General features: G+C 41.0%; 2 protein-coding genes across 2 annotated transcripts in view; one reads left to right on the forward strand and one right to left on the reverse strand.

Annotated features, from left to right (window-relative positions):
* Positions 1 to 2,354: 2,354 nt before the first annotated feature.
* Positions 2,355 to 5,444, forward strand: rpe (ribulose-5-phosphate-3-epimerase). Its single transcript, XM_087804681.1, has 6 exons — positions 2,355 to 2,509; positions 2,745 to 2,824; positions 2,897 to 3,036; positions 4,473 to 4,607; positions 4,931 to 5,017; positions 5,080 to 5,444. Exons 1-6 carry the CDS (start codon positions 2,388 to 2,390, stop codon positions 5,200 to 5,202), a joined length of 687 nt encoding a protein of 228 aa, XP_087660807.1. The 5' UTR covers positions 2,355 to 2,387; the 3' UTR covers positions 5,203 to 5,444.
* Positions 5,445 to 13,617: 8,173 nt separating this feature from the next.
* igsf3 (immunoglobulin superfamily, member 3) overlaps positions 13,618 to 22,291 on the reverse strand; it is an 85,155-nt gene continuing 76,481 nt past the window's right edge. Inside the window, exons 7-9 of the mRNA XM_087804862.1 lie at positions 21,135 to 21,542; positions 18,588 to 19,028; positions 13,618 to 16,635 (exon numbers count right to left, since the gene is read on the reverse strand). Coding sequence (XP_087660988.1) covers positions 16,385 to 16,635; positions 18,588 to 19,028; positions 21,135 to 21,542 — 1,100 coding nt within the window. The 3' untranslated portion in view covers positions 13,618 to 16,384. The remainder of the gene's footprint in view (positions 16,636 to 18,587; positions 19,029 to 21,134; positions 21,543 to 22,291) is intronic.

Raw genomic sequence — 22,291 nt, forward strand, 5'->3', positions numbered from 1 at the left:
CTCAAGGCGCGGGTAGAAACTCATAAATGTCACTATGTGTTTATCCAGTCTGTGCATGAGTAAGACTCCTCGTGGGCCGAGTCTCCGTCGGGCTGTAGACAACCTCAGTCTTCTGTTTCTTATAAATCTCCCTGAAAACATTGGACTTCAAAACCTCATAAACACAGCGTGTGTCGAAGCAGCAAATTACCTCAGGAGCGCTGCAGATGTGCCTTGAATCATCAGGTACATCAATTAAGTGTGAGTGCACTCAAGAGCTTAAACCTTCATTTAGCTCGTTTTTTTAGGTTGATTTAGGTCTTCAAACCTCCATACAGTTTTCAAATCTTTCATGTGGTTGGTGGCGTGTAGCTCAAGAGCACAAAGACAGGATGGGACGCTCCGTGACGATGTGTTTGTGTATATCAAAGACCCAATTTTTCTTCCATCTCCACCCTTGTGTTGTTTATAGCTCTTACAAAACACAGTGATGATGCCATGTCTGCAGTGAAGTCAATAAATACCAGCTGCTCCCAACTTGTACATAATGAATGGTAGAACACAAATTTCATATACAAGCTTGACTACCATTGATCTGGATCATGACAAACCAACAAAGACTTTTAGCAGAAAACATTGTTTAAACGCAAACCAACAAACCAAAATGTTTGAGGGCCTGGACTGCATGTAAAAAACAGCATCTTCATATGTGTATGTGTTTCAAAAAACAAAATCAGTAGGAGGCTGATACATATGAGAGATAATACAATGATTTAGTAATTCACACTGCTTCATATAGTGGGGCATTAAGAAGCACTATTAATAGTTTTAGTCTTTATTTTGCAGATGATACTTAGCTCTTATCTCCTCTGGTCCTGGACTGTGTGCGAGTAACCATCAGTAGATTCTGATTCAAAGACTTCAGAGCCCGAGCTGGGGTGTAAGGCTGGATCAGATCAGTGATGTAAGGAGTAGCCTGACCATGAATAGCTCTGAAAGTAAGAACCAGAATTTAAGAGTTGATCCTGAAAGAAACTGGAAGCCAGTGAAGAGATTTAAGGATCGGAGAAATGTGAGTTCTTCTACTAGAGAAGGTCGGAATTCTTGCTGTAGAGTTCTGTATCAACTACAGGCGAGAGAGCTCCTTCTTGTTAAGACATGAAAACAAAATTTTGCAATAGTCAAGGCGAGAACTTGATTGAGAAATTTCTGCAGAGCCTTGTCACTGTTTGGATTGTATACTGCTGCTCCTCTTTCTAAACCAAAGATACATTCCAAAAATCAAATGTGATGCTCAAAACAATCATCTCCTTCATAGAAGGGGCATCAGGCAGACACACTGACTAGTATGGTTGGAAATCAGATAAAGGTAACACAGTGTTTTCTTTATGTTTTTCCACTAACTCTGAAAACAATAGTTAAGGATTCGGACCTTATAAAGCCAGAGTCATGGCTCAGTTCTTACTGGAGGTAAAAAAAAATCTTTTTAGCAAATTGCTCTCTCTCTCGATGGGATTTGAACCCCAAACCTTCTAAGCCAAGATCAATATTGGGGTTTGTATGAATCCTGCAGATCGGACTAAATAATAGAGGAAAAACTTATGGAGATGAAGTGAGGTGGTTAATATTCCTCTGCAGCTCACAGCCATCGTGTGTTTGTGCACGCACAGTGAAGTGAGTGTTTTGCATCCAGCTATTCATTCAGAAGAACCCGTGTCTGAAACTGTGCGCCACCATGTGTTGAGGAACAGCCAGTGCCTTCTGGAAGGAGTAAACTGAACGAAGGCGCTGCTATGAGAGACGACAGGAAGAAATTATTATTAATATTAATTATTAAAATTGAAATGAAGTAAGTAATTAGTATTTATAGAGCGCTTTACAAGACCAGGGTCACAAAGCGCTTAAACGATCAAAAAATACTTAATAATATAAATACTTAAAAGGTCAAGACAACACAGAGACGCACACAAGAGACTCATAAAATCAAGTAAAAGCCTGCAAGAATAAAAGTGCCTTAAGCTGTTTCTTGAAGTAAGTAAGTACATTATATTAAATTTATAGAGCGCTTTTCCAGACCAGGGTCACAAAGCGCTTAAAGAATCAAAACAAAACTCAATAAAATATATACTGTAAAGATCAAGATAACACCGAGAACAACACAGGAGTCTCATATTAACAGACATATTGATGGTTGAAAACGTTTCATACATATTTGATAGCTAGTTTACAAAATATACAAAAAAAAATTACACAATTTTCGTAAAGTAAAAAGGAGATCAGATGCACGATATTACATGAGAAATCTTATTTTCGTAAATGAAGCCTTTATTCTGAAAGTGACTAACCGATGTAGGTTTACACGTCACCGGATGTTTGGGTCCGTGGTGCGGCGCGTGTTCTGCAGCAGCATGTCGTACAGCGCGAAGATCGGTCCGTCCATCCTCAGCAGCGACCTGTCATGCCTGGGCAGCGAGTGTGTTCGCATGATGGAGTGCGGCGCGGACTACCTGCACCTGGACGTCATGGACGGGTCATTGTTCTCCTTTATATACAGAGAAGAAGCATGCTAACGGCTAAAGCTACCGCACGCTAACAAGCTAAGCTAACTAGTCAGAAGTTAATCCAAGGAAGTGACAGAACTTTGTGTTCTGAACGTGTTCCACCTACCGAGGACGACATAGAAACTTAACTGAATTTAATAAAACCATGCACAAGCAGACTATGACACAATTTCATCACGTGATTTTGTTTACTTGTGTGTTCAGACAATTTGTGCCCAACATCACCTTTGGTCACCCGATGGTGGAGTGTTTGCGAAAGTCAGTCGGTCCAGAGCCGTTCTTTGGTAATAGGACGCTTCTGTTCTGAGCACGCGCGTCATATTGCAAACGTGACTTCAGGTGACATGTCATTGCAGACATGCACATGATGGTGTCCCGACCGGAGCAGTGGGTGAAGCCCATGTCTGCTGCAGGAGCCAACCAGTACACGTTCCACCTGGAGGCCACCAGCAACCCAGGGAACCTCATCAAGGACATCAGGGAGAGCGGCATGAAGGTGAGAAGGTCTGGCATGAAGGTCACGAGAAGTGACACATGAGAGGGTCAATAATATACAAACAGGGATGTCTGGTGCAGTCAGCAAGTGTCCATGCTTCTGGCTCTGTTTGCTCTGCTTCTCTCACCACAAATGCTTGACATTACATTATAAATTCGCTTTTAGATTGTTTTAAACGTGCAACTAAACATGTGTGTGTATTCCAGGGTTAGGACTGCTCAGATCAGATCTGGTACATTTTAAAATACAGTTTAATCATTGGAAATTTGCACTGGTCCAAGTGTGCCACTGTTGTGAATACGCCACCTTAATGCTAGTGAACAGGCGTAATGTTAATTCTAAAGCACTAATAACATGTATGACGAAGTTCTGATAACATGTATTGCTTTTTTATATTCTCTCATATATTATATATATATATATATATATATATATTATTATGAATCTCCTCTTGGGAAAACCTACAAAATCACAGCCTAGGGGGCCCCTACTTTGAATGGTGCTTGCGAGAGCCCTGTATATGTATGAGTACTGAGATAAAACATATGTAAGATGAAAACATCATAGGATGCTGTGTACGAACTTCTAATTATTGTATATTTTTATTATTATTTAATTATTTAAGAATTGTTGATTATTTATTTCATTTTTTTTTTTTTTTCTTTTCTTGAATGTCTTATTTAATGTCCTCTTAAGAGTCTTCATGTTTTGCATCATCGGTCTGAGAGGAGCACAGTTCCATCTATGTTGTATGTCTGGATTCATGTATATTTGACAATAAAAAATAACTTGACTTGAAATGCTAAAAATAACAAAGTAAAAAAAAAAGTGAACATATATTATTAAAATTGATTAAACATTTTATTTCAAATTGCCCATATTAACAAGGTTAAAGTGAAATGACTTGTTTAACCCTATCTTGATCTTTAAAATATATACTTTCTTAAATATTGTTTTGATTGTTTAAGCACTTTGTGACCCTGGTCTGGAAAAGCGCTATACAAATAAAAATTACTTACCGGTACTTACTTACTATTGTTCAGTTATTCAAGTAGCACTTTCCTAGTTGGACAGCAGGTGGTACTGTTGTAACAAGCTCCCATGGCGGCAGGCAGAACACTTTAAACGACCGTACGTTAGACCTTAAAGGGCAACTTATGTGTTAATTTAAGTGTCTCTTAAATTGATCTTGCACCTATATTGTACTCATCTATGTGTTGTTTGCACAAAACTCTTAATTGAAAAATGTAATGGCACATTTTTTGGATTTATTTATGTACACGCATGTACAATCGTTATAATCTATAATTGTTGAATCAGACACATTTTTAGTTGTAACGCTGAGTAAGGATGTCAAATATAAACGTTCACCCTAAAATTTCTATTTTCTAAATATCTATTTTTATTTAAAGGGGTTACTGTGTGTGTACTGACAGGTGGGTTTGGCAATAAAACCTGGCACTACTGTAGAAGAACTCGCTCCGTGGGCCTCCCAGATTGATATGGCTCTGGTCATGACGGTCGAGCCAGGATTCGGAGGACAGAAGTTCATGGAAGACATGATGCCCAAGGTAGGAGGCAGAAGGACATGAAGTAAATAAAATGTCGAAGAATTAATCTCAGATGAGCAGCATGTGAGCTCTGGCAGCAACAAAGCATTTATGAAAAATAGTTCTTAAAAGAAAGCTAAACAAATTGCTTTCTTGTGTCGTAAGAGTTATGACACTCAAGATAAATGATAGTCCAGCCACCTCCGAAATGATTACCTGGAGTGGCCTCGAGAACTGATGGCTGAGGGCGTAGAATCTTCCTGATGTTGAGACTTTTTTCTGCCTCTAACATCTCCATAAATTCTTGACCTCTGCATCAAGACTTCCCTGCTCTCTGTTGTCAGGTGACCTTTTTAAGAAGTCAGTTCCCCTCACTGGACATCGAAGTGGACGGAGGAGTCGGCCCAGACACCGTCCACAAGTGTGCCGAGGTTTGATACACCAACACACCTCCAGCCGATCCAAGATAATCATCTGATCATGTCTGCTCCAGGCCGGCGCCAACATGATCGTGTCTGGCAGCGCCGTGATCGGCAGCGAGGACCCTCGATCCGTCATCGCTCTGCTGCGCACGGCTGTGGCAGAAGCCATCCAGAAGCGCTCACTGGACCGCTAAGACGGTCACGACATGCGTGTGAGCGCCCCCGGGTCAGACGCTGACCTCAACACGACCACGACACGGAGAACAGAAGCAGCATTTGTGAGCCGAGGAAGACGTGTCACCTTGAAACTGCGAATGTGCCTCGACTGCGTGTGAACTTCAGCCGCCTGTCGCCACTTTTGTCAAACATTCCCTGATTTATTTTTGACTTGTGAACGTTGTCGTCTTCTGCATCCATTAAACGGTTTGATACATAAGTGTTGGCTGCTGTTGTTCAGCTCCATGAGTCTCTGACCTACTGTTGTTTAAAAATACCTAATTTGCATATGTCAATCATCTTTAATATGACCTTGACTAAGCGAACTGATGTTTGTGTTACCAAAACAATATATTCCCTTTAATGAAATCAAGTTAATTTGACAGTACAGCCTTGTAAGAAGTATTTTGTGTTTGTGTGAGCCGGAGGTGTTGTGACTCGTCCTATTTTTCAGATTGTGTTTTTGTCTGGAGGCTAAATTGTAAAACATAATGTGTCCCTTATCTCGTGTCCCGAGAGGACTTGACTGTGTTTTTGTGAAAACATATTTCTGTGAAACCTGATGGAAAAGCTGGATTGCTTCTGATCGTTATCTTCACCAGAAATTTCTCGAGCAACAAGCGGCATTTCCTTCAGAAATAATAGTCGTGAAGTTTCTTCTACAACTTTTGAGACTCGGAGGAGTAAAAGTCAGATGGAGTGCAGAAAGGAAAATGCAATTTAAAAAGTTTAAACTTGTGTTTAGACTTTGGCACATTTGTGAGTCTGAAGGGTCGTAACCACTGTGTATTAGAGGGTTGTTGAAATCCCAACAGGTTAAGCTTCGGGCTGAAAACAAAAAGGATGGATTAGTGTGTAACTTCTGTACCAGTTTGCCTTTTAAACACTTTGTTTAGCTCTCCAACATTAAAACTATTTAGTTTATTCGTATCCAAGTTGTGGTTTGTAACGTTTTCTCTTGGTGTGAAATACGTCAATCTCTGAGTTGCTGCATTTACAGAAGAAGAAGAATCCAACAATCCAGCTGATTACCTCCTTCATGTTTTTCATCAGACTGAAGGCTTAAGTGGAAATATTGCCTTTGATGCGACTTCATAAAGTAGACCAGGATCTTAGCAGGAGCACCAGAAAGGTGTTTTGACACAGAATGACTCAAAAGAGATTTCTGCAGATTCTTCATCACGAGGCGGAGGACGGGAGACTTGTCGACCGTACAGTCATTTCCGTCCTGTCAATGAGAATCAAACTTGACACACTTCAAACTGAGCTGCTCTCAATAATTCAGCGATGGCTGTGAGGCGACTCGCAGGCCTCTCAAATATTCATGGCAGAAATCTGTATTTTTGTATCACGATCGCTCGTAATGAAGGGGGAGGCCATCGGGGGGGGGGGGGTGTTTACTCTCAGAGTGTGTGTCTGATAATATTACGCTGATGCCCAGAGACTCCTGCGAGCTGTCCTTGGTCTGATTCATGGAGACGGTCGTTTTTTTCATTGTAGTTCAGACCCTGATTCAGAAACGTGAATTAGTCCAAGTTGTTGCTGTTGTTAATTCTTGTTGTGTCTCCATTCTCGATTTGTGGTTCTTATAGTCTTGAGCACGTGAGAAATGTGGCAATGAAATTATCATTCATTTCATTTTCTTAACCACTTAGTCCATTATATGGGCCTATCCCAGTGTCATTGGTCCTGTCGCACACTCATACCTACTGACAATTTCTCAAAGTTCCCAATCAACCTCTCCATGTTTTGGGACTGTGGGCGGAAACCAGAGTACCTGGAGTAAACCCTTGCAACACGGGGAGAACATACAATACTCCACACACTTCTTTATTTTGTTCTCAATGGAAACTATGGAGCACACCCCGCCTGCTGAAATGAATAAATGAGAATCAACTCGGAACTTCTAATCTCAAGACAAATTGCTATAATAAGTGAATGAGTGAGTGAATCATCATCATATCAGTGGTAGAAATATATGAAACCTTGGTGGCAATGTTATTTAAAGAAGATATCTATATTATTTCATTCCTATTCTAGCTTTATTTATTTATTGTTTGAAGTTCATATGTTGTATTGTGTGCTGTCAGTGGTGCAGAGCCTCTAAATGTCATGGTACAGCAGTGTTGTTTCACTTTCATTACAAGAAATTGATCTATTGATTTGTCTGTGCATGAACAATGAACATTTGTATTCTGCTATTAACAAATTGTAAACTTAATTTAAGCTTATTTGCTCTTAGGTATTTTCTTTCTGTACTTGTGCCTTTGCTTTATGGGGCTATTTTTGTATATTTACTAAGCTGATGAATGAACTTTTCTGTTGGTTGCTTTATTATATCTATTGATACGGTTGACAGAAATAAATAAAGGTGGGGATTATTAAAAAATTCAAATTCAATTAAATATATTTTTCATTGTAAACTACACTGTAATACCGATAAAAAAAACGTTGCCAGTAAAGAGTCCAAGAAGAGATTTAAAATGAATCCAACCAAAGGTGACAAAAGTGAGGATGAGAGCATAGAAGACATAGAGAAGAAGACTAAGCAGGAAAGGAAGTAAGAGCTTGACTTCGCCAAAGCCGCGATCAGATGTGTTTGACTCCTTCAGTACAGTTTGACAGTCTCAGTTTCTCATGTTTCTCCTCAGAAACACGACTTCCTCCGCTGCACTGTAAATAATACAAGAGCTTCTCGTCCAGCGGTTGAGGCAACATGACGCAGAGCTCAGCTCAGGCACGTGGGTTTCTCTCCCACTCCTGCTTTGTGGTCAAGTGAGTGAAAGAGGAGATCTCCGTCAGCTCTTGGACCAAATGTTTGGTGATTGTGACTCTCTGTGTGACTCAAGATGATCCGAGATCTCCACATGTTCCCACCACGGCCTGACGCTCCCTCCTCTGCTGTGATAGGAGCTCAGTGTGAGAGAATCATGTCCCCCATAGCTGAGAGCATGAAGAAAAGGTCATATAGTGAACCCTTCCTTCCACAAAGCATCATTCTGAAGTCAGGCCACGATGTGTTCTCGTCATGTCGTCATATGACCTGGTTGAAGGATAAAAATGACATTTAAAAGGTGTGTCCACCTTTCTCCACATGACATTGTTGTCTTTACTTACGTAGTGTACACATCCCCTAGGTGGCGCTGGTCCAGTGCAGGCAATACATTTTAAATCATCTTTTAAACAATAAAAGTGTTTATTCTTAACTAAAATAGAAAGTCACTGAGACAGAACATACCTCTGCCAAGTGACTTTTCTGAGTGACTAGAAATACTCGAGTACAAAGAAAACAAAGTAAAAATTAAAGAAAAAATATTTTAAAAATTCACAAATGCAATTTCATTTCTTCAGGATGTGACCTCATTATATCGGCATACATCTACAGCCCAAGGTCTGGTTTAAAATACAATGTTAACCTTTTCCTCTCTCCCTCCTCGTGTCACTCTCTGCACTCAACCTTCTGTCTTTAGTGGACTCTCTCTGCTTCTTCTCATTCATAATTACTCACATCCCACAGGAGAAGCCGAGGCTCGTCCCTGATCAGCTCGCTGTTGTTACCACCTTCTCTGGTGCGTAAAAGCTGCTGCTGATTGAGTGTGTGTAACATTATTAACAATTTACAAGCAGCTTGCTGAGAGCTCACAACGGCTCTCTGCTTTGCCCTTGAGCGTCTTCTCAAGATGATTTGATGTGTGAATATATGTGTAGTGGGCAGCAGAAGGAAGTCATGGCTTCATTCCATATCTATCTATCTATCTATCTATCTGCTAGTTTATAGTTTTTGAGAATTTTTCTTGTATTATTTAAATAAGAAAAATAGCATGTTATTACTATGTCAGTCAAATCCACTCCGCCTCTAATTATGCAAATAAAAAAAAGACGAACAAGAATTGATCAAATGGAAAATATTGGTATAATATTCACCCTGTACATTGTGCGATGAGGGTTGAATTAGTGTCAAGGCTTTAATTTAGCCAGGCTCTAAATATTATTTTTTAAGTTGTTTTTTGTTTGTTTGTGACTTCCTGTCTTTCCTCAGCCAGCCTCACATGGACACTCAATGAACTGCACCCTTTCACACCTCTACATTGACTTCACTCATGAATAAAACCAGATTATGCTCCTTGGTTTAGGTCAAACATCTGTGCCGACCAATGCTTCATTAGTACATATGTATGCATCCAAATGTCTGTAAAACTTTATCCATTAGATCAGGGGTGTTGAACTCAATCACAAAAAGGATAAAATTCTTTAGACTTTCAAGTTGCTGGAACAAAGATCTAAATCCAGTAGAAAGTTAAAGTCTGATTGCGATACTTTCTTTTTATTCTTGAAGGTTTAATATATTACAATTATCTCTGACACTTACTAAGCACTTAACTTAGTGAACATTAGTTTAAGTCATGTCTGTATTGTTGACATGAATAATCTTAGTTAATCATTTTGTCTTGAAAATGTGTATCTTTATAGGTGTTGATATCAACATGAACATTAATCTCCTTTAACCTGAGCCAACCATTTGGAGGGTTACATAAAATTAGTTAACGGACCTTGAGTTTGATACTGGGGCATTAGATGTTCTGCATGTCTGAGTGTGAGAAAATCCAGCGAACCATAAATAAATCTTTCTTCTCCACAAAGATCTACTGTCCAGTATCATGATCAGGTACAACACAATCAAAGCAGTGATCAGATAAATATTAAGGTGTGTGTGCACTTTATTATGAAGATCCTTTTCATCACGTCAGTATCCTCTGAGAACTCTGATAAAACTGGTTGGGAATTAAACCGTAGAATCACTCTGATGTTCTGAAGCTAGAGTAATCCATGGTCTCGCGAGAGGAACTTCAGAGCGACGTCTCCAAACCTTGTGTCCGCAGGGATGTCACTCGTGAAATTCGAGACTTACGAGTGTATCAGAGGTTGTTCTTTTCTTCTCCATTTCCGCCTCATAGGACTGTGACGTCCCAGGAGAACCTCCCCTGAGTCTGAACGTTCAAGAGTATCTCAGAGGGCGCCAGAGAGGGACGGAATTTTAGTCCTCATCAATTATGGATACGAAATTCATAGTGTTTGTGTATTTGTAAGTGTTTTGCATGTTTGTGATCCATAATAGATGCTCTGGGACTCAATATTTGTTGTTGGCATGTCGGTTCAGTCGGTGGCTCGGTGGAGAGAAAAAAAGGAGCTTCATGATTAATCGAGATGTGCACAAAAGGGACAGATGAAAACATTCTTGCAGCTATTATACTGATGATGTCACAAGCGTGTTGTGCAGACGAGGCAGGGCAGTAACTTGAATGCTGTCTGAGGGGAGGAGTGAAGGAACGATGTAGAGATGAATTAGACTGTAGTCTCCTGGTAAACCAGTACCGGTGTCATATCACACTTATTTCTATGCATGGACCAGTCCGCCTGGTTAACTGCAAGCGTGTAATAGCGCCACACAGAGACCTGGCATGAGTACTTCACCATAAACTTTGTGGACAACTTATATTGCTTTAGTCACGCTTTTATAAAACACAAAGAAAAAGATTGGGGTCATGTTAAGTTAAGAGGTGCTGTGGACTAAAGAAGAGATTTGAGGTCATTCGATTCCAAGTGTATAGTCTCAGAACGTTACTAGAAGTAGACATCGGCCGATAGAAGGAGGAAGGTTCTTTGCAATCTGTGAGACAGTGGGTGTTACTGGTGAGTGTTGATATTCATTTATTATTTTCCTGGTATAAAATATTTTTGCTATCAAGTGTGATATTTAATCCAATTATCAGTTATCTTAAGATACTCTACAGTTTAAATAACACTATAGTTCCCAGTGAATCACAATGAGAACGTATTTGGTGACAATGGTCAGGAAAAACTTCCTTTTAACAGGCAGAAAATTCAAGCATAACCAGACTCGGTGCTAATGATCTTCTGCTGCGAGGAAGAAGGAAAAAGGGGGTTGGAGAGAAAAGGAGGCGAAGAGACAGGAAGAATGTAGTGATTTGAAATAGTTTCTACATTTTTAAAAATGCACACCACAGCATTGGGTTCTATGGGGGAGACCTGTTGCAGCACAAGGACATAAATGTAGACACTGCCCCTTCTCCACCGACTAGTCCTATCCCTTCTCTACCCAACTGGACTCTACTCCACCCGGTTTGTCGATGCTGGTAGAGTTGACCAACTGCCTGCCACTCACTGAAGAGCTCCCAACACCAGAAATAAACCAGCCATTAAAAACAAATGTGAGGAGTAAGAAATGTTGGACTGAAATGTTGTCCCTGGTCTGTGAAGGAGGTCCAAACCTTTTTGTGTTTGGTAGGTGCGCCATTGCCTCCAGTAGGGCTATAAATGTTTTGTGGAAAAGTGGCATATATCTTCTGGAATGAAGAGCTGGAGGAGGCTTTATCAAAGAGGTATGTCCAGCTGCTGCCCTCTTGACTCGAAGAGCAACAGATGAATAATTAAAAGAGAAACTGTTGCATGGACTGTTGTTTTGGCCCATTTTGTGATTGACTTTGATCACCCCTGATGTAGGACTTCCTCTGACAATGCTATGATGCCTATTGTTGTGATTCTGCTCCGTTTGTTTACACATACGCTGTTGCTCATGTGATTTGTTACTGTTACTGTTGTATTTCTGTCCTTTCCAGGCCTCAGAAACCTATTTCAGCCCATTCACATGGAATGAAATGACAATAAGAAGGATAGTGGTAACATCCAGACAGGAAGTCAGTTGATGAAAAGTAGGGGATTTGTCAAATTCCAAAATCAAATGAGATGAGCAGACTTTGAGTCAAAACCTTTTGAATCTCTTTGTAACAACATTAATAAATGTGAGATCACCGCCTTCATTTCAACACTGGTAAAGAAGAGAAGATTGTCATGATTCACCTGGTGATTGACTCACACTTGCATCACCGGGTGAGTCATCACATGTCTCTGTAGCTACGTCTGCTTGGACGCACGGCCAGTCTATTTCTGACACTGTAACACAAGATAAATTAAACGACGCACATGGTCGTCATAGTTGTTCCTCTACCTGTGGCTCAAGCTTGTCCCAGCTAGAGAGGGCGAAGGTTTAAGTATCAGTTCCTTCAGTTTTTCGTTCACGCTTATACAAGCGTGTTCACTGTTTTACATTGTTAAAAGTTGCATGTATTTTTAAATAAAGCTTTGTTCAAAATCAACACTCAGTGATCAATACAGTAAAAAAAATAAAAAAATAAAGTCCATCTGTGAGGTTTGTGTAGAATGAATAAATAAACAAACAAATGTAAAAGGGAACAAAAGTATGTTGATATCAAACGCTCTGCCCTTTTCTAAAACAGTTTGACACCCCTACCTTAATGTGTATTTATCTTCTGACATGTTGCTTGTCAAACACACATGGCAACGCAACCGGTCAAGAGGGCTCCAGACCTGCGTGTTTGTTTAGGGTGTCGTAGGTCAGATTCCAACGCAAACTGCGTTGCTTCGACCTTGAGTGAGTTCAGAATCATAACAGTCAAGTTTCTGCGGCTATTTTTTACTCACGGTGAAACCTTTGAGCTGAATTAACACACTATTAACTCCTGAAGTTTACATTTTCTTACTACTGGGATGTCAGGTATGTCTCAACTGGAATGAAGATTTATTTTTGTGTCTGCCAATGTAAGTTTGGAAGTCTGAAAACCAGCAAGAATCTAATATTAAAGATGTAACTTACATAAAACTAATTTATGGAATATTGAGACATTTTAATGAGATTCAAACTGTTAAAGATGCATCTTACCCATAACACAAAAAGTATATATTTATTATGAGCACCCCAACAGAAACATTTGAATCCATTTGAGACATACATTTATTTCACAACATTCAATCCCGTCATGAAAATGTCTCGATTTAATATAAGAATTCATACGTGTTAAAGGAGTGCTATTTTCAATCCTGTAAGCCAATAGCAAAGTTAGCAAATATAGAATTCAGTTTAAAATGTCCATTGGTTTACATCACAGTTGAAAAAATAAATCCATTGTAACACTCTCTTGCTATCATGTGTTGAATCCAACTGTGTAGAATTTGCTTGAGGCCTTGCATCGATAATTCTTTGTGGTGCTTTTACCTTGTTGTAAAACTGAATACATATTTATATTCACACTGCAGCACTATGTCACTTGTAACAATTGATTGATGCATTTTGTAATCACCCTTGTGGAATATTAGAAGGGACATAATTCTGAAGTAAAAGTGTGAATACATCTTTTTTTTTTTTTAAGTTTAATTGCATAAATTATTTACAAATTATGAAAATCCAAACATTCCACACTTACCAACTAATCCCATCTAGATCTGAATAAACAGGTTAAAAGTATATTTTTGATCAACACACATCTTCAGGTGTGTAAAAAGAAGAAGACGGTGTATTTGAATGTATTTTATTGCAATAAACTGACAATAGCAAAGTGCCTTTTAAATGGTCACGACTATTGGACAGAATTACAACAGAAGAAGAAAATGGTCATATAAAAATACATCACTGAGCATCAAACTGAAAACGTCACCACAAACTATCGCACAGCTGTAGCCGGCACATGCACCCCCTCAGAGTTCAGCTGCAGCGGGGAGGCAGCTCGGTCAGTCCCGCCTTTGTCGTAGTGAGAGGTCCAGAGATCGTGACACGACCCAAACTTCCTGGCTGAGGGTCAGTTTTGGTGGATATGAGAAAATAAAATCATAAAAATAAATTAATGAATTTGAAGAAACATTTTTTTACTGGGAGGATGTCCCAGGGCAGACCCGGGACGAACCTTGATGAGGTCTCAGTGTGGACCTGAAGCAGCTCAGTGTTCCCCACTAGAGCAGAGGGAGAGAGGGAGGTCTGGGCTTCTTCAATAAGACTGCTGCACCTGCTACCTGACCTAAGGAAAGTACTTTCAACCATAGCATGTTACATTAGCAGGTACACACTTTACAACATACTTTTAAATTCTTTTTTTAATTTTAATTTTTTTCAAATGCTTAAAATGTCCTCCATCAACAACCCTGAATACCTGTTAAACACTGTGATGTAGGGCCTAAACCCAAATATTAAAAATGGTTCCGTTTTGTAAAGTGCACCCCTGCTTGTGTAATTCTACTCTCAGTCAACTCTGTTGTTGTTTTGTGTGTCTAATGTCCAACCCAAGCGGCTTCCAAGTGGTTCCAACAGAAGATCAGCTCAGTTTTAGCTTCACTGGCTAGTGGTCAATTTTATCGTCAATAATTATTGATCCCCTTTAAAGTTGTCATGTTTTGGTTCATCAACCAAACAGCCACAAAAGCCTCTACATTCTTCAGGTTGCCCCACGGTTAGGGTCTTCCACTTTAGAACACACCGACTTCCACAACTGCTCATGTTATTAACATTCTTTATAAATAAAGTTTATTGTTATAACAGTGTGACTGGAAATTATGAAGACAGTTGTTACTACAGTATTTATCAATTCCATATCCAACATCACTTTACTTCATGTCTCCATATTCTATCTAGACCTCCACACACACTGTTCAGTGTTGGCAGCAGTGAGACGGCTCTACCTGGAACTTGTCTTGTGTGACCATCAGGACATATTTGTGTATCCAACACGTTAAAGTATCACACAAAAATGTGACTTCCACACCTGTAGTAATGTTGAGTAATGTTCTGTAAATATATAACTAAATGTATTTGATGAGACACAAGGTTGTAATTTAGGTCACTTGCTAACGTTACCTGACAGCGTCAGTTGCTAGTTACACATCTATTTTTATAGCTAGTTTTGTCTAAAAAATGTCCTCCTATAACTATAGTAACTATGCTTCCTTCAAAACTGCATCTACAAGTTGGTTTTTCTTACCATCAAGTCTGCATGTAACAAAGATGGAGTAGTGCCCTGCATGAGAAGGAGCAGGGAGTCCAGATGCTCATTTCTCTCATGTTTGCAAAGCCAGTGAATGAAGTCTAAAACATTATTAATCAGATGTTCATGAGCCCCAGGGCTGTATTAGCCTCATGAAGATCAGTGGTCATCATCTTATGTAGCATAACTTTCTTTTTAAAACACAGATAATTTAATGAAAAAAAGCAAAACATTTGAACAAATGAGTGAACATTTGAGTCGGCTCAGGAAGAGGAGGAAAGCTGCTGCCACACAAACACACAAGGTCTCAAAGTTGAGTTCACAAAACATTAAAGTCCTCCTGCAGTCATGCAATATACGAGTCGACATGAGTGTCGGTAGTGGTCCAGTCTGGCAGTGAAAGGGTTTCGACCTTCGCCCCGTAAGCACCGATTATTGACCTTCCTGCCTCTTGTCAGGGATCCTGCGAAGACTCTGATCGGGTCATGTGTGTGCTACTAAAAACAATCGGCCTCTATTGTACGCCACAGTCTTATTTACAATAAGATTTACAGTGTTCAGAACAAACTCTCTGGCATTTCCACCAATACTGGCACCATCACATGGACTGTCATAATCTGCAGTTGCCTGGCAACACACATCTCTGAGAGCAAAAAAAAAATGTACAAAGCTATGCAAAGTAGTATAAAACAATAAATAGAAAATCTTCAACATAAACGTAGCCTTCTGTTCACAACACTCTCAATAAATCTAACGTGATTTGAAGAAGTTTCAGTCAGATGCTCCCGCTGCTGCAGTTAGGCAGGATAACTTGCCCTCGTGCCCGAACTTCACTGGAAAAACATAGAGGTGGAAGAGAGAGTTGGTCCTCTGACTGCTTCTGTCGCCGGCTCTGAGGCAGGCGGGCCGACACACAAGCACAAACTTAAGAACACAGACGCATGTGTCTCTGCAGGCCTGCTACCAAGTCAGCTCTGGAGTCAGTGAGTCAGAGCATCACCATGGCGACGGGCACAGTGACTGGCTGTGGCTCTCTCCATCATTGGAGGTGGGGTTTTTTTGGCTATAAAGGTCCTTTTTCCTAAACGTTTTTGCAAGGAAATCTTTAGTTAAATATCTATCAGAGTTGGCAGCGGTCCGGTGTGAAGGTCCTGACTCACCCGACAGCTTCAGAACATAAACACAGAACAGGCATCATCAGGGTTGGAGAAGTAAAGTCATCAACTAACTCAACACAGCAGTAAACGACAGAGAAGGAGTCCAAATCTGCTCCGTGATCCCGTGACGAGCCGCAGTGCGGGGTCCCCCCGGTTTAGTCCACAGATCCAGGGTGCAGGCTAAGGGCGGGCGGGTCCAAGCAGGTGGGGGAGTAGCTGAGGTGCGGCTCTTTGATCCACAGCAGGGGGGCGCCGTTCTTGCCCTCCTGACTCTTGTTGTTGTTCCGGCCCTTGTAGCGCACCGTCAGCAGAGCGATCAGCAGGATGGTGAATATGGGGAAGGGGTAGAAGAAGACGAAGTAGAAGAGGGCAGGGTTGGAGCAAACCACCGACTGCACCGTCGCAACTGTAGGCAGAGAGATAGATGTCTTTAGAATACTCAAGTAGCTTTGTAATCTTTTCCAAAACATCCTACACTCTGATTCAGGAATATCACATCTGTGTAGGTAAAATCTTTAATCACAATGTTGTTATACTCTTCATATTTTATCTGATGTCTTAATGTCCAGTTCTGTTTCTGTCAACGGAGCTTCTGTCTCGTTTCACCCATTTTAAGTTTTTTTTTTTTGTCAAAATCAATTGCATAAATGGGAGAAAAATATATATTTGTTTAATAAATGGAATAATCATTAATTACATGAATAAGTTAGTTAAGGCACATTTTAAAATTGTCACAGTTGCATTCCTTCTGCTTTTTACATAAAAGATGAAACGAATAGGAGCCCTAAAACATCCTGTAAAAGATGTAAAAAGGAACAAATATTGATCGTGATTTTAAAAATATTAATAGATACATATTGATATTAAAGTTAAACACAATGTTGTTTATCTCAATCCAAATCTGTCCAGCTGCATTTAAATTGTATGACAAATGTGTGACAAAAAATCTCCAAAAATCGGTTAAGATAAATTCAGTTAACGGCAGACGATTTGAACACAAAAATATGTTCTGGAAAAATAATTCATTTTTTTAATCAAATAGAGGATAATTTACACTGTTGTGTGTTCTTATCTAACTGCTTCCATTGTATTTCGGGTCCAAAAGGATAAACAAAAAAAAAAAAAAGTTATTTCCTGACAGTTTGTTTATTGACTGTCAGTCAGATTGAGTAGCAAATCCAGACGGAATAATAACTCAACTCGCCCGTCGAGACTGAAGCAAAAAGCTAAACAACTGACGCTCACATCATCATCAGTCCAAGAGAAGACCTGATTTAGAGGTCACACAACTGAGCTGGTGAAGCTGGTGTGAAGATAACGACGAGAATCTGAGCTGGACTTCGCTGCCTCCATATTCAAGTCCACAGTGAGAGTGATGTGAGATCCCTCCCTGCTCTGAGCTGCTTCCGTTTGTTATCCGCAGATAAAAAGTCAACCGAGGACCGTAAGTGTCTGGCTGGAATGAGATGTGTCATGTTTTGGCGACGAGCTCACTTCATCCGAGCGTAAGAACTTTATCCTATCTGTGGAACACGGGGACTGTGGTATCATGATTTGGAGCTGCTTCACCGCTCGGGACCAGGATGCTTGTAAGTCCTGACCTTAATCCTGCAGAAATGCTGCAGAAGGACCTGAAGCAGAACAGACATCCAGAAGCTGGAGCTGTGTTCCGAGGAGGAATGTCCGAAAATCCCCCAGAGCCGACACACGGGGCCGATAGCCGATGGGTTTCTAGAAACGCTAAATTGGAGTTTTCACTATAATTCTGTGAGTACGTTGGACACTGTTGAATGTTTTAGGTTTATCAGCACCACATGGCTCTTAAAGCTTGAACCCGATTTTTTTTCTTCGCGTGTCTTTGATGAACATGATCTTCAATGAAGCTGTAAACTAAAATATTAAAGAAAAAATAAGTGATAAAGCATGTTTCATATTAACCAGAGATTAAAAATAATAAAAATAATATAAATAGTCGTTTAACGCTGGTGTGCCACACGGCTCAGTTCTTGGCCCGCTTCTAGATTGTATGTGATTTTTCAGATTTCAAGATTTTAAATTCATTTTCACATTAATATCAGTTAACAGCAGTGCGCATTGAAATTGACTTCAAATGGTCACCAACATTTCTGCAACTGTGACTTCAAGGCTACCATCAGTTTCTTTCACACTTATGAAATATATTATTGTGGAGGATAAATTATATTCCTAATAACTTATTATTGAATAAATAATTACAAATGGGGCAACAAAAAAGTAAACACAAAATAAAACATAATAGTGGTGGATATTGCATTAAAAAATGTGTCCATGTTCAGGACATGAGAGTTGCTCTCGTTCTAATAAAATAACCAAACTTACTCTGCTGCACCACGTTGACGATGGTGAATCCAGAATCATTGGTAGCCAGACGGTACCAGGCGTTCCTTGGGTTCAGCAGCCACTCCTCAACGTGGCAGTAGTACCGGCCCGCATCAGTCGGTCGGACTCCTTGTATGGTCAGACTGTACTGGTCCGAGGTCATCCTCTCGAACTGCAGCCGGGAGTTGGGGCCCGCCTCTTCTCTGGGGCTGCAGTTTCCGTTACCGAATATGGCGTCATGGCCGATAGAGAACACACACTCCCGCTCTCTGCCCTCCGCGCCGAGATCCTCGCCGTCCTCCTCGGAGCGTTCCACGTACCAGGACACAGAGAAGCGCGAGTCTCTGGACGACTGGGAAGGAATGCTGCAGCCCAGGCGGACAGAAGTGGATTCTGGTATCGTCACGTTAGACTCCATCTCGTCCACCTGCAGCCGCACATCTGGACAGGAGCGATGGAAGTTAACACACTGTACAACACTTAAAAAAACAAACAAGGAATAATAATCACTGCTTCCTGACTAGAATGTAAAAGACCGTCTCAGCTTCACCTTTTAAATAACCATTACATTTCTTCTAATGTTCTGTGTCGACACATACTTAAGATGTGAAATCATCCATTATAATGCCTGCAAAGAGGCTGTTAATTAATGCTAATATATTAGGACAATGCATTTTCTGTTACACAGCTGGTTTTATACCCACACAAATACAAGCGCACACACACACACACACACACACACACACACACACACACACACACACACACACACACACACACACACACACACACACACACACACACACACACACACACACACACACACACACACACACACACACACACACACACACACACACACACACACACACACACACACACACACACACACACACACTCACACACACTCACACACACACACACACAATTTAAAGACAAACAAACACTTCTCTAAATGAACTTACACAATATACACACAATATTTACCCTTATACACAACACACACACAGGCACATGCACAAAAAAGTTGTCACTTTTATGTGAACAAAGGTGTAGCAGAATTCAACCCCACAACTTGACTTGCCTCCAAGACTCGAACCAATGACTTAATAAATGAAGCTCTTTAGTTATAGCTCTGAGTGTGTCAAGACATCTTCCTCTTTGTGACTCTAGTTAAGTGACTTAACCTGAAACCTTATTTGACCACACTTTTCGACCGACAACTCTACTGTGTTCCTGTGGAGTTCGAACACATAATTGGCCGCTGCATTATAATTCCACGTCTCTGTTGTCAGGAGCAGCCCATGGCAGTCGCAGACTGTTAAAATATCACACTGAGGCGAACACGTTTGTCACCAGACTTGCAGCCCCCAGCAAGGTTAGACCGTTGCCAAAGGCTTGTGTCGTATGTCTGTCTCGGTGTACTACATCCCTTCAGGGGGCGAACAGTGACCCACTTCCACTGTAGAAAAAGAAAAAGTGAGAAAGTGCTGAAGAGTAGGCTGGCTGGGGATCAGCTGGTGCAGAGTTGAGAACAATCTGCTTGTTAGAGCTAAAAAAAAGTTTTAAATGAAAACATCTCACTCTGACCTGGATAAATGTCATCCAGAACATTCTGAGCTCTTCGGAGGAAAAAAACTAATATGATTTTTTATCTGTGGATTTGTAACTGTGGTACAGTAGGGGTGTGAGATAATATCGACACAATCAATATCGCAATTCTTTTCATGATACTGTATTGAAATCTGTGTGACACTATACGGAAGCTACTTCATGAGGTCTTGGTAGAAGATACCTGCGTAAATGTATTGAGAAAACACTATTTTTTACAACAAAACAACAATAATAACACAATGAAACACAACTTATTAACTTGTTTCGATTGGCAAAAAGTGCTGTCAAGTGTTTGCAATAGTATTCAAATCAGCATTAAAAAGTAGTAGAAGAAGAAGCTGTCATTTCCAGTTGGTGCGTAGCAGCAGTGTTTGATTTCAGACAGTACTACCCTGTTGAAATTTACGCACTGCGCTAGTAAGTGCACTGTCTTACATTGTGCTGTAAAGCAATTAGAGACTTAAAGAAGTGCACGATTTGAGAGCTGAGCACGAGAGGATAGGGTTGACTCAAGCTGCATTTAAAGCTGATATTTGGACATACTTAAAATTAAAGATTTCTTTACGAGTCATGTGGTCTTCAAATCCTACAACACCAGAGTGAAGTATCCTTGTTCCCGCAGTATCACTATATATCGTTTCGTTGACCCTGTACCATGATACGTATTGTGTTGTAAGATTTTTGCCAAGAAACGAAGAAATGTAGAAAGTAGATTCTGTGTTCAATGAGTTCATTTGCTATCCTGATTTGTCAGCGTAACTCTTGACTCGTGTGCAGGTGAATCTGGTGTGTTATAGGCGTCACTAGAGCAGAAGTGCTGAGTTATTTTCCAAAGTTAATTTATAGTTGAGTCGATGAATGTGAGTTGGCGACTTGGTGCTCGCTATCATAAAGGTGAAGCTACGAGATTATACCCCAAAAACTTCTACTCACCAGGCCGTTTGACCAGGACCTGAGTAGACCCGGACTTATCTTGGGCCAGCTGGTACCAGACTCGATCAGGGTCACTTAGCCACTCCTCCACCAGGCAGTGGTAGGTTCCAGAGTCGCTGCTCTCCGCCCTGTTCATGGTCAGCACGAAGAGTCGCGGCGAGAGTCTCTCCGCCTGGATGCGCCGCCGCAGTCGCTCCTCGTCGGCGTAGGCTCCGTACTCGAAGGCCCCGGACCAGTCGATCCTCAGGAACAGCTCGTCTTCGGAGCTTCCGGCCCGCCTGACAAACCACCGCACGGCATGCTGGGAGTCCTGGCTGGTCTGCGAGGTGACGGAGCAATTGATCCTGACACGACTGTCCTCCAGGTACACCTGTGACTGGTTGATCTTTTGTACTCGCAGCTTGCTCTCTGCAAAGACAAGAAGAGACGTTGAAACAAAAGTCTTTCCCATGGGTGCAGGAAATGAGAGCGCCCGTGACAACGCAACAATACAATTTGGTGACAGTAGACCCGCGGTTGTGTGGCAGCAAGGCAGAAACACGTGGGAGGCGGCGGCAGGTGACAGGTGCAAAGGAGGAAAAGAGAAAACGCCGCATGAACAAAGCTTCAGGGATGTGTTGGCTTCAGAAGAAATGTGGGATGATGTGCAGAGGAGCTGCAGTGAAGGAGGTGAGGACGGAACAGAGGGCAGGATATTATTAGGAAACCTGAGAGACAAAATGAGGGGGGGGGGGGCTGTCAGGCTGCCAGAGAGCAGCAGAAGAAGAAGTAGCTGCACATTTGTAAAGTCAAGAAAGGACGCAGGAAGATAAGAACAGGAAGAGCAGATAAAGAAAGTGTGATGGAGATGTCAGAACATGTGGTTGACAGGATTGTTACACTGACGGTGAGATTACCACAGGTACATCGAGTGTGACTGCGACCAACCGTAGACGCTCAGAGAGGATTAGCTCCACACACAAGCGTGCAAACACACTAGTCGCCATCACCATCAGAGGACGACACAGACTCACAAACACAACGTCTTGCTTTGTTGGACAACTCTTGATATTGCGTGGTTGCTCGACACACACATTAACAAACGCACACACCTGCACAATGTGGACCTTAAATCTCATCAAGTGAAATTATGAAACTTTAACAGGAAAGTGCTGTAG

Source organism: Callionymus lyra, chromosome 12 (assembly GCF_982586985.1).
Source record: "Callionymus lyra chromosome 12, fCalLyr1.hap1.1, whole genome shotgun sequence".
Taxonomy (NCBI): domain Eukaryota; kingdom Metazoa; phylum Chordata; class Actinopteri; order Syngnathiformes; family Callionymidae; genus Callionymus; species Callionymus lyra.

Excerpts from the sequence above, each read along its gene's own strand:
- rpe (XM_087804681.1), top strand. The coding sequence starts at position 2,388 with ATGTCGTACAGCGCGAAGATCGGTCCGTCCATCCTCAGCAGCGACCTG. Across the intron at positions 2,510-2,744 it reads CACCTGGACGTCATGGACGG|ACAATTTGTGCCCAACATCA; the intron begins GTCATTGTTCTC and ends TTGTGTGTTCAG. Across the intron at positions 5,018-5,079 it reads CCGTCCACAAGTGTGCCGAG|GCCGGCGCCAACATGATCGT; the intron begins GTTTGATACACC and ends TGTCTGCTCCAG.